Raw genomic sequence first — 12619 nt, 5'->3', positions numbered from 1 at the left:
TGACAGAGTCTATCCTATGTGTCAGACACAACGCTAAGCATTTGACAGCACACATTCATTTTGCTTTCTCAAGACCTGTTAAGAAGGTACCACTGGCCTCCGCATGTTTCGGTTGAGGAAAACAAGACTCAGAAAAGTTATTTACCAAGAGCTAAAAGGCAGGGCCAGAGCTAGTATGTGGATCTAGCTCCCTGAATTCAAGGTCTACACTCTTAAGAATGTGGTTGCTGTTTGTGGCTGTTTGTTTTTAGAAGCACTCCAGCTAGGTTTGTCATTCCCAGACTTTTAGATTTCACAGGCTAGGTGGTTCCAGACCTCTTATTTTGCCAATTTAGGTGCCCTGTGTGCATGTGTTATATAATACATGTTTATATAGAGACATACATTTATAATTACATAACCATTACACATGTAATTAAACATACATTTATCACATACATGTGCATGCACACACAAGCATATATATTCTGCCTTCAGCAACCATCATTTCATAAGATAGCGGGCATTTTTAAAAACAACAATAACAGAATAAGGGAGCCCAGGAATTTAAAATAAATTTGAAATTAAAATAAAGGATAGCCTTTTAAATTGAACAGTTTTGCTCAACAGAAAAACATCACATTGTTCTTGTTTTTCTCACTTTACCTCACATCAGGAAAAAGATATCAGTAATCCGACAGCCTTTCAGAAATCACTACTCTAGTTTGTTAATATCCCTTTATTTTATTATTTTTTAAGATTTTATTTATTCATTTGAGACACAGATAGAGAGAGAGAGAGAGAGAGAAAGCATGAGCAGGGAGAGAGAGAAGCAGGCTCCTCGCTGAGCCAGGAGCCCGATGTGGGGCTCGATCCCAGGACCCTGGGATCATGACCTGAGCGGAAGGCAGACGCTTAACCATCTGAGCCACCCAGGCGCCCTGTTAATATCCCTTTAAAAACTTGATGTCCAGGTATGAGCCCAACAGTCCAGGTATGGCTTGGTCTGCATGGGTCTCACCTCTGATGTGGACATCTGCAATTTCTCTCTCCCAGACACTTGAGCTGTGTGCCTGTGAGGCCCAAGTTGGAGGTATAAAGATGTGGAGCAGAGGAGGGTGGATCAGGGTTTGGCGGGGGACAAGTTACAGCTTGACTATTAGATTGGCCTCTTTCATCAGGCTGTGGTTTGAGGAAAGATCTATGGCTGCCAAAGAGGGAAGATAAACCTGGCAGATGGAGGGAGAAAGGAACAAAGTGAGGCAGAGAAAGAAAGCAAAGATATTTGGGAATCTGAAATGAGATGGATATGGGAAAGAATTCTGTCTTGAACATCTGACTTGGGAGGGCCAGTGTCCTACCCTGGCATGGATGGAGAGGGAAGGTGGACAGCTTTTATGACAAGGAGCAAAGCATTAACTGGGTGAAGAGAGAGATGGGGCTGGGAAGTGAGGTGGGAAGATCATGGGTGGGGAGAGGGAGAGAAGGGGGGAAATGATTCAGGGGAGGAAGACAAAGACAAGGGGAGAGAGTATGGAATGGGGAAAAGAGTAAGGCCAGGAACGAAAGGAATTTGGAGAAGAGGAGAAGGGGATGAGCAGGAGCGGCATAGGGTCTAAGTGAGCTCCTTCCATGGAAGGGATCTCCAAAGCGAGAGCAATACACCATGAGGAGCGAAGGGAAACAGCAAAATGTGAAGGGAATTAATTGTTGATTCTTGCCAAAAGGAAGACTGAAGGTTGAGCAAAGGCCACAGAAGGTGTGGGTGTCAGGCCAAAAGGACGCTTTACTGACTCGTTCCTGCCTACAGGAAGAGGTGCAGGCATGAGCTGTGTCTCCTAGGGCTAGGGGAAGGGAGTTTTAAAGGGAATTAGGGAAAAGCTGGTAAAACCAATGAAAAAAGAAGAAACTGACTCTCCACTGTAGTAAATCATGTTTCTTCTCATCTCAATCAGGATGAAAGAAGAGTCTTTAAAATGTCCCTTTGGTCTGGCTCCTCATTGCCTCTCTGATCTCATCCTCTAACACTCTCCCTTATGTTTACTTCACTCCAGTGACCCTGGCCTTCTGGTATAGCGGGCAGACTCCCACCTCTGGGCCTTTGCATGTGCTGTGCCCTCTACCTGCAACACTCTTCCTCCACATTAGCCACATGTTTTGTCCCCCCTAGTTACTTTGAATCTTTTCCTTGTTTTATTTTTCTCCACAGAAGCCATTGCCTTCCATATCATATAATTTGTTTTGCTTTGTTTATTATTACCTCCTCCCTCCCCCGACTAGAATGCAAGCATCATAAAGGCAGAAATTTTCTCTCTCTTATTCACTGATGCTCCTCAAGCACAGAACTATGATTGGAACATAGTGGGCTAACAACAGACGTTTGTTGAGTGGATGTGTGAATGGCTCAAAGAGTTAATGGGCCATCTATCGGAATAGAAGGGCGTGCACAGGAGGAGGAAGGTGGGGAGAAGAGCAACAGAGAGGCTAGGGGAATGTGTGTCTTATTTGGAGGATTTTATCTGATGATATTTGGAGTAGGAGGGTTCTATCTCACCATGTTTTTAATAAAGCCACCTAAAAGGGAAGGTAGAACATGAAAACACTTGTGGTCATTTAAAGAGTGATCTTGAGGTTGGTGTTGACTGACCCCCTACTCAATCCAGAATGAGAAACTGGCCATTGTCTAATGCATGGGGGAAGAGTAGACAAGTTTGAGCTATACGGTCAACCGACTTTTAGTGGAACTTTGAACATCCGTGCACACACATGGACACGCACAATCTTGTCTGTGTACCTACAGACCAAGTCCAGAGGACGAGAATCTGATTTGAAATGATGAACAGTTCAGTCTCTCGCTCAGATAATGGCAGCTATGAAATGAGTTTGTCACTCATGTATTTCCTGCCAACACTACCACTGCTGCACAGAGCACTTACCCACGTGCCAAGGACTATATTACGGGCTGACGTGCAGTATTTCATTCTGTTTTCACAGTCACCCATGGACAATACTATAATCATCACATTGTTATAGATGAGAGAACTAGAGATGAAAGAGAGCAATTATTTTGCTCAAAGTCACACAGCTAGTAGATGGTAGAGCTAGAACATCACCCCAGGGCGACGCCAGGGAAGGGCCTGGCAAACACTGTAAAGGGCCAGAGAGCACCTGTATCAGGCTTGGTGGGCCGTAAGTCACAACTCCTCAAGCCCGCCTTACGAGGACAGCCATAGACAATACATACACAATAGGTGTGGGTGTGTTCCAATAAAACTTTATTTACGGAAATAAGTGGTAGGCAGATTTGGACCACCGGGCCTAGTTTGCTGACTGTGCTCTGGAAGCTACCACGCCTGGGAGAGCCTGGAAGGATGGCAAAGAGATTCCTGAGTGTTTTCATAGTTAGCTCTAACACACCGGGGGATGGGCTGAGACAGAGAGGTGAGCTAAGCCAGGGACAGAGGGTGGCAGATGGGGCACTTACATTTCGACGATGCCCTCTGGCAAGTTGGCAGGGATCTCAGTCAAGCCCTTCCCTCGACAATCCACGATGTTATTGCTGCAAGTGCAGGCCGAGGGGCAGGAGAGGGAGTTGGCATTGCAGGATGGAGGTTCGGAGTGGGGGCCTGTGGGGCAGGAACACAGCGGTCAATCATGGCAGGGTCAGGAGTCACCTGGCCTTCTGTGCCCCTTTGCCACTTCCCAGCATCACTGCCTAGAAAGCTACCTGAAACATTTTCACCAGCTGACATGTCCCCTCATCTGGGAGACACAGCTGCCACTGGCTAAATATTGAGCCAAGAGGAGAAATTCTGACCTTGACCTGTTTCTGGATTGTTCCACCTGCTCTGTCATCCCATCATCCTCGTCTTTCAGAGAAAGGGCTCCTCGCGGAGTCAATCCCATGTGAAAATATGCCACTGGAATGCACAACGCGTACACGGGGACTACATTCTCAGCCCAATGTTTGAATGAACACCCACGTTTTTTGGCTTTTATCCGGGGATTGGATGCTGAGTATAGACACATTTTCATTCTTTACTCTAGAGGCTAGAACTCACTCCTAAAACCAAGTGGGAGGAAAAAAGGCGTCAGAATTTCATTATTTGGGGCATTGATGTTGTCCAAGTGTCATGAGCAGTGACATCATCCAAGGCATTTTCAAATAGCTTGTACGTCCAGAGAACATGCAAATAAAATCTACCTCATTAGAAAAAAAGGCAAATAAGTTACCACATATTTTGGAGTCAGCTTTTAATTTTGAGGTGAGAACCGGTGTGAATTTAAAGCAAAGTAGTGAAAAACCCAGGTAAATGGCATCTAAGGAGCTTATTTAGAAAGTCAAACATAGAGAAATACATATATTAGCAAACTAACTCAGAATTCAAAGGGTCACAAGAAGTAAATTCAAGGGGCGCCTGAGTGGCTCAGTCGTTAAGTGTCTGCCTTTGGCTCAGGTCATGATCCCGGGTCCTGGGATCGAGTCCCGCATCGGGCTCCCTGCTCTGAGGGAAATCTGCTTCTCCCTCTCACACTCCCCCTGCTTGTGTTCCCTCTCTCGCTGTGTCTCTCTTTGTCAAATAAATAAATAAAATCTTTAAAAAAAAAAAAAGAAGTAAATTCAAATGTTTTCAAGACATAAGAGTCTTCATACTATCACGACTTCTTCAAAGCGAGGTAAGAATCTCAAACCTGTTGTGAGTTTTCCAAATATGGACCTTGTGGCCCAAAACCTCCTCGGGACCTTATCCCATGCCTGCTAGATCTAGTTCGCAGGGATTATGTCAATGTCTTTCCAGACCCCCACCCCCAGAGCAGAGGGCCACGGGCTAAGACCAAGCTCACACCAACTCTGCAGATCTGCTTGCTGCTCGGACGTGGGAATTCTGGATGGGAGCCCTTGGGTAGACATTAAACATGAAACACAAAAATGTCTGCAGGAAAAAACCGATTTTGGTTTGGCCTCTGTTCACTGGAGAAACTGAGTCTGGGAAGCCAGAGGGTCCAGCTACAGTGGTTGCATCAGACGACCAAGGGAGCCTGCAGCAAATGCCTGTTTGGACACTGAGACTCAAAGCGGAAGTCTCCCTCTCCACACTCGACAGTCCCCGTGCCTGGGGCAGGTCCTTCTGCAAGGGCTCAAAGGGATGCCAGTGGCTTGATCTGGAACATTTACCTTGCTGGAGAGTGCTAACCCAGTGATCAAAGATTCTTATTTCCCTTGGCCTCACCTCCTCTCTCTCTCTCTCTCTCTCTCTCTCTCTCTCTCTCTGCCCCCCACCCCCCCACACACACACATCAAATATTTAAAAATATCCTCCTAGCTGGGACATTTGAGAAAATATTCTTGTCTAGGGCACAAGGACTTCAAACTCTCCAGTGTTGCACCAGCATATCTCATGGAGACCATGAAAAATGCCAGAGAGATGATGACTTACACCAAAGTCCCCAACTGGAACCTTCTCTGAGAGAAGGGATACCCACTTTGTTCCAAACTGGGAAAGTTTTCCATTTCTGAGGAAATGGCAATCCCAGCCTACGAATCAGCCTATGAAAGCCGCAGATCAGGAATGAGAGTCCTGCGGCTGTGGAGTCCCATTGCCTCAATTTGAATCCTGGTTCTGTTATTTCATCCTTATAGCCCCATGCCTCAGTTTTCCCCATCTGTGAAATGGGGGACGATGACAATACTTATTTCATAGCATGGTTTTGTTGTGAAGGCAAAGGAAGTGAATGCATGCCAAGTATTTAGAAGAATGCATGGCGCAAAGTCAGAGCTTAGAAATGTTAGTTGTTGTTATCACTACTATTAACGAGTCTCGCTCTGCCACTAATACTCCTCTGAGCTATTCTGCTACCATCTCAGTGAATAAGGAGTTTGGACTGCATCACTTCTGAAGTCCTTTCTGGATGGAAAGCTTCATGACTCCTGGTCTTCAGAGGAAGGGAGGCAGAACGAGTAAGACACCCAACTGTCTGTCCTCCGCTCCACCTTGCTGCAGGCGGTCAAGAGGATCTACTGTGGGAAGAGCTCCCCACCCCCCCACCCCCGCCCCCGACACGCAAGAGAGGCTGGGAGTGGCAGGGCTTCAGATATCAGGGCTTTTGAAGTGCAGATCATGCTCCCCAGAGAAAAATGCCAGGCCTGGCCCTTCACATCCGGGGGCAAAGGGCACCTAACAAAGTCAGGGCGAATTGTCACACCCTGGGCACCTTCCTGGAGTTTGGGCAATGTCAGGGGCTACATGGAAGGCTGAAGCCTTGCTCCTGTATTTCCATCCACTAAGACAGAGGGTATCCGACGGCTGTCCTTTAAATCTGTCAAAATATTACTCAGTTGGGGTGTACCAGAAAGGGAAGTGGGGGAGAAAAACATTACAGTCAAGGGCTCATGTGGGCAATAAGAAGTTCTGCAATGGAGTTTTTCCCAAAATGCCACTTTTGACATCTACGCTGAAATTAAATCAGTTTAAACCAGACCCAGGTTGTAGTCTTGAATCCCTCTGGGGTTGAGCTGGGTCTTTCAGAGGGTGGCTCTCGGTCTGTAAGCAGCATGTGCTACATTTCAAGGGATGTTATCTAGATAAAAAAGAGCCTTTGAGAAAGATTCCGTAACCAGGTCACTAACAACACCTTTAATTACGCAGAGAGAAACAAAGGTAATTATAGCCTCTGTCAGCATCCTGGGCTGGCGGCTCCCCAGCCAGGCATTCACACATGGTGAGGGTGTTATCCTCTTGCTGAAACAAAACACTTCAGGTTTAAGATGCAGTTGAAAGATGGGTTCATTTTCCCTGGAAACGTTCCCCTCCGATCAATGCCCGATGGACTGAGCCCACTTCCCTTTGAGCCTGTGAGTGCTGTGATGGCAGAAGTCCCTCTCCTTGGCTTTTTGTCTTTGGACAGACTGTGACTAGCATGTAAATTCTACAAGGGCAGTGACCTGTTCTGTCTTATGTCCTGTTACATCCCCAGTGCCGAAAATAGGGCTGAAACACAAAACATGAACACAGTAAATATATCTTGGGTGAGTGAAAGGATGAATACATGAATGAAACTGTTCTAGAAGCCTGGCAGAGTGGGGGCTGAATGTGACCAAGCTATGGGGGGGAGGGGCAATCCTTCTAGAAGGGCCCTGAGGGGAGGCCCCCTGAGTTCTGAGGGCCCTGGGCTCTGGTTGATAGGATCAGCCATAGTGTGGAGGGACAGTGTGGCTACTGGGCGGATGGGACTTTCATGCCTGAAGCTCAGGTCTTTCTGCCAACAGCTCAATGCCAGCAAAGGCCATCCACCCAGTCCCCTGGGGCTCTCTCTGAGCCTCGCTCACCTGCACAGGTAAGGGTGACCTAGGCACTCCGCTTAGCTCTGTCAGCAAATCCCTCCCTCCCAGCCTTTCCTGTCCACGTATATTGAGAGTGATGGGGGTGGTGCAGGTGACAGTGGATTTCCAAGGGGGACAGAGGGGGGAAACACCCACCTTTCTACCCAGGAAATTCTAGGAGTACTGTACAAGCTTGAGAAGCAGGGAGGAATGGGAACAGAGTGTTTTGATCGGGGTGGAAAGAGTCTCCACCCATCTTTGAAGGGAGGAGACGATCTGGGCCCTGTGTCTGCCTACGGGCATGTGTGTGCTCCTGTTGTAGGAACATGTGCCCATGGGGCCCATGAATGTTCACTGTCCCCAAGCAAGCCTGCCTGCCGCTACCACCTCCTCCTCTTCTTGGCAAAGAAAGCAGCTTCAGTCAGAGTGTAGTGATTCACTAGCACACAGAACCCCTGTAATCCCTGTTCGGAGATGTGTCGTGATGAACTTGGAGTGCATGGGGACTCGCTCTTTGTTTTTAAATGGGTGCCCAAGCTATCCGCCCTGGGAACTCTTTCAGCGGGACGAAAATGTTGCTGCCCTGAGGTGAAAGGAAGTTATCATCCAGAACAGGGAGACGGGGATGTGGGCCAAGTACTTGTCTGCCCTCGGGGCCTGTCTCCCCTTTTTGAATCACTACTTCAGCTCAAGAATTTCTATTTGGAACCAGAGCCACCTCTGTGCCACACAAGGGAGCAGAGATGTCCCGCCTTGTGGTTCTCCTGACTCCTCGGACTGTGGCCTGATGTCTTGAGGGAGGGCAGGGCAGAACGTGGGGCAACCAAGGTGCTGGCCCTTCCCCGATCCTCCCTGGGCATCAGGGTGCTGATTTCCAGCCAGAGCAGTGGCCCGCAATGAGCACGAGGGCAGGAATGCGCCCCCAGCTAGCCCTGTCATGGGGAAGTGCCTGTGATGGCTGGCACAGACAGAGATCACGTCATCCTTTCTCTGCTGACTGCACCACACCCCCTCCAGTCTGAGAGAGGAGGAGGAGGGATGACTGGGGAGACTGGCTCCTGCCCGGCTCCCTCCTCAACTTTTTTCTTCTATTCGGCATCATGCCAAAAGTGGACAGTCCTAACTCGTGTGCCCAAATGAATGGGGCAAAGGTCATCAAACTTCAGACCTAAAAAGGGTCATGGAGATGGTGAGAAAACCATCCCTTGGAGGGAGAGTACTTGCCCAGGGACACAGTGGTGGCCAAACTGAGAATGATGTCATTCTCATAACAGCAGCTAACGCTTATAGAATACTTCCTATGTGCCCAATACCGCATCAAGTGCTTTGCATGCGTAATCTCACTTGGTTCTCACAAAACCCTGTGACGTAGGTTCTATTATTATTATTATTTCCATTATACCGATGAGGAAAGGGGAGAATAGGGAGGTCAAGCAAAGGGTTCAAGATCACGGAGCTAGTGAACAACAAAGTTCTAAAATTTGGTCCAGCGCTCTTTGTACCATCTCCTCTACCAAAAAGACACCCCAAATGCCTCTCTTTATTGCTGTGACATTGAAAACCACCAGGCCCTGGGAATCTGAGGAGGCTCAGGGGCCAAGGCACAGACTGTATAAGCTACGCTGGAGATGGGGGGACACTCTTGTTAGAGCTGTTTATTTCTTTCCGTCTTTAAAGGGACTTCCACCCAGCAGAGTACACAGAATTGAAAAATCCAACGGTCTTATGAGAATGTGGAAATAAATTAATTCCAGCATTCAAATTAAGCATCCCTGTTGGCCTCTGGCCTTTCAAAAGCCAACAACAGACTGCCATGACAATGGGGCTTGAGCAATTATGATGAGAATATAAATGAACGTGATTTAAATACCAGAGGCATGATAATTTTAGGAATGGCTAAATAAACCTAATAATCTCATTCTTGCAATGTCCAATTATGGTGTTTTAATTAAAACCTCCTAAGGAGATGGGCGGCTAGTCATGGCTTACCTTAATTATCTTTATACTCAGTAACTAGTCCCAAATTAAAAAAAAAAAAAAAAAGAACAAGAAGGGGAAAGTTTCTTGTTTCCAGGGAGATATGCCTATTTCATTTTTAATAATAAATGAGGAAGGGTTTCTTGAGAGGCTTTTAGGAGCAACTATTGTTCTAGGCATTGGGGCACCTGAAAAATGTCTGACATGAGCCCTTCATACTAGAAGACAAGATTGATCTTCAGGAAAGAGTATCTCACGCTAAAAGGCTATGGGCAGGTAGGTATGAAATAGGTGGACAAACCAATGAATACAAAGATGTTTAAAGGAAAGAGATAATTGACTCAAGAGGTCAAATATTTAACTAATACCCTTGAATTACAAATTGTTGACTAATAGAAACTTTTTCAGATTAAGGCACCAGAAAATTGATGCATGGAAGGTAAATCCTAGAGCTTAAACCCCAACATAAACCCTTTACGTAAGGATGGGGAAAAGAAACAAAACTTGCAACTCATATGAGTCGAGTAACGGCCAAAATAGAACCTTTGCCCTGGTCTGTTATCATGAGCTCAATTTAGTCCCAGTCCGGTTCAGGCAACAAGTGGCAGGGACCACAGACTCTTCTAGTCCGAGGGCCCTGACCCTCCTCTTAAAAACAAGAAAGGTTCACAGAGGAATCCTCACAGCAGTAGCTGAAGGAAACCAAGCATTCCAGTTGTATACCGTAAAAAAACGTTAATAAAAAATAAAATATAGTCTCCCACCCTTCGAAAAATTCCCTGGTGTCTCCTTAGAGGAAGAAAATAAATACCTTCGATTGAAAGGGTAAGTTGACAGAGGAGATGAACTTTGTCAAAGTACGCCGCTAGCAAATTTCTGGGTTAGCTGGAGTGATCAGGCGCCCACAGCCAGGGCTTCTGGGGAAAAGAGGCCTGGCTCCAGTCGGCTGGATTTAATTCACAGGGAGATAGCAGAGACCTGAACAGGCAGGGCCCTCCCAGGCTGAGTGAGATAAAGCTCTTTCCTGTCTCTGGAGTCATCTGTTTAGTGAATTTTTTGATATGGTTTAAGGGCCCAGGGAGGTTTTCTGATGCTTCCCTGCCAGGGGCCACTGGTGATGAAGCTACACGCAGGGACGGCTTAATTGATACCCCATGTCTTTTTTTCTCCTGAGCAGATGACCTCTATCTTTACAGATATGTTCTTATTCCTGCCTTTCTCGACGGAAGTCCTCCTCTGGTGAGTTACTGGTGGAAGAGCTTGAACAAGGAACACTGATGGTTTTGCAGTTTACAACCAATGGGATCAGATTCATACCAAACTGCCTCACGCAGATGCCTTGTGGGTTCTGCCATGAGTGGAGCCTGTACCCTGCATGGTAGGGTGCTGGGGGGGGGGGGGGAAATGGTCAGTGCGTTAAAAGAGCCCTCCTCGTTGACCTCCTGAGTGTGCACACGCAGAGTCTTGCTCCACACTGCTTCCTGTGGCATCCCTTTAACACAGCCTCACGAACTGCCTTTAACAGTTATTAAAGAGGTCGAACCTTCTGGAGGGGGTGCTCCTCCTGCACCCCACTAAGATGGTGGTGCTTCCTTCATCAGGGATATTCACTTCAGACAACCATTATATCTGACTTAGACTTTTGCAGAAGGCAAGCCCCTGCACAGTGTTCTGTTTTTAACCCATGAAAGCCTGGACAGCATCAAAGAATCCCTTCTGCAGAGGGGTTCCCATATGCCACTCTCTTAAATTTCTACTACTTGGTGTGGGGGCGCAGATTAATAGCACATTCATGTCCGGAGTCTGTGGGCCAGATTCCTATGTCCTCAGAAAACACCTGGCTTCGTATTACAAAGCATGAGGGATCACCGCAAGCCCTGGGCTTAATTGATTTAAACAGGGGAGGTGATAGGGATGCTCCTCTCCTGTTTAACTGATAACCCGCCTGCTAGATCTAGCCTTTTCAAAGCAGGGAGATTTGGGGCACGAGCATGTCCAAGACCTAGGAGGGTCAGCCTCACTCCCTGGGGTTTGGATCCTGACTGGGACTGGGTAAGCAAGTTGCTGCTCCTTTGACGGGAAGGTGCTTTCCTGACGAAGTGGTATGTGTGTTCGCGCAGAGCATTAAGCCTGGCACCCACCTATAATGATGTGTTTTAACATTCTCTCTAATTAGTTTTTCTCACTAGCTCTTGGATGACTCCTGCACTCTATAATTATTTCTTTCACTGGCACTTATGCCGATATTGTACTCTTTGCCTAATAATTACTGCAATTATAGTCAGTATATGTGTGTTGGGTGCCTGTGTGATAAACGGTTTTATTATATGTGTTTGACGGGAAGTGATTTCTAAGTGGGCGTCTATATGAAATTATTAAGGTACTGCTCTGAGACATGTTAAAATGTTTTTGGATAATAAATAACTTGATGAAGTAGTAACATGACAAGAGAGGGGGTAGGGAGCGAGATGAAGTTGAATTAAAAAAAAAAAAAATCTTCCATATTGCCAATGCTGCCTAAGAGCAGAAGGGGGCTGGTTTGCCCTGATGGCTGGGTTGGGGCCCTGCAGCACACGTGGGGGCTCAGGCTGCCTTCAATTCTGAAAACAGCAATGGTCAAGAAATGTGAGGCGTGCAGTCCCTCCCCACCCACCCCAGGGCTGAGCTCCCTATCCTCCCTCCTTCCAGCAGGCCGACCCCCTAAGATCAGCCTTGAGAGGCCACTGGGCCCCTGTTCTGGGACTGGGTTCCTGGAAATCAGGGATGCTTCTGTGAGAAACTCCACAACTGAAAACTTTCTGTTTTTGAGGAAATTCAGGGATTAGCTCTACTTTGCCACCAGAAAGAGGGAGTTGGTGGGAGTAGAGGGTGTCAATGAAAAGTAAAAACAAATAAGCACGCTTGGAACTGAGGACTGGGTTTAAAAGCCACTACATCCTCTGGGAGAATCTTCTCGGGTCCCTCAGCCACCTCCCATCCCTGGAGGTCTGCGTTGCCTTCCGTTCTGTGCACAGTTCTGTTTTCTGTTACTACATGGACAATCTGTGCTTCTATTACACTTCAATTACCCACAGATCAAACTCTTATGTTTGCTCAGCACATTTTGTGGGCCCACTAAACTATAATAATTAAGCTCCACTTATTAGCTCTTATCAAGTGCTGTGTATTATGCTAAGTGCTTTCTATGCATTATTTCATTTAAACCTCCCACCCATCCCTAGGGTTATGTACTATGATTTTTCCATTTTGCAGACATGTGGTAACTTGCCAAAGTCACACACTGCTAAGGGGCACAGTGAGGGTTTCCAGCCAAGCAGGCTGACCCCACCACCTCCATTAACT

The 12619-nt window shown here is 47.0% G+C and overlaps 1 protein-coding gene across 2 annotated transcripts in view; it reads right to left on the bottom strand.

The window, feature by feature from the left end:
• The window catches only part of SLIT3 (slit guidance ligand 3), a 592929-nt gene that overhangs the window by 113733 nt on the left and 466577 nt on the right, over positions 1 to 12619 (bottom strand). For both annotated transcript variants that reach the window (XM_025867066.2, XM_073890157.1), the window contains one exon: positions 3464 to 3605. In XM_025867066.2, the coding sequence (XP_025722851.1) occupies positions 3464 to 3605 (142 nt within the window). The remainder of the gene's footprint in view (positions 1 to 3463; positions 3606 to 12619) is intronic.

This window comes from Callorhinus ursinus, unplaced genomic scaffold, assembly GCF_003265705.2.
Source record: "Callorhinus ursinus isolate GAN/ISIS: 27379988/994484 unplaced genomic scaffold, GSC_fseal_2.0 scaffold3, whole genome shotgun sequence".
Classification (NCBI taxonomy): Eukaryota; Metazoa; Chordata; class Mammalia; order Carnivora; family Otariidae; genus Callorhinus; species Callorhinus ursinus.
Note: the sequence above shows the minus strand (reverse complement) of the source record. Positions and strands in the feature narration are given on the sequence as shown.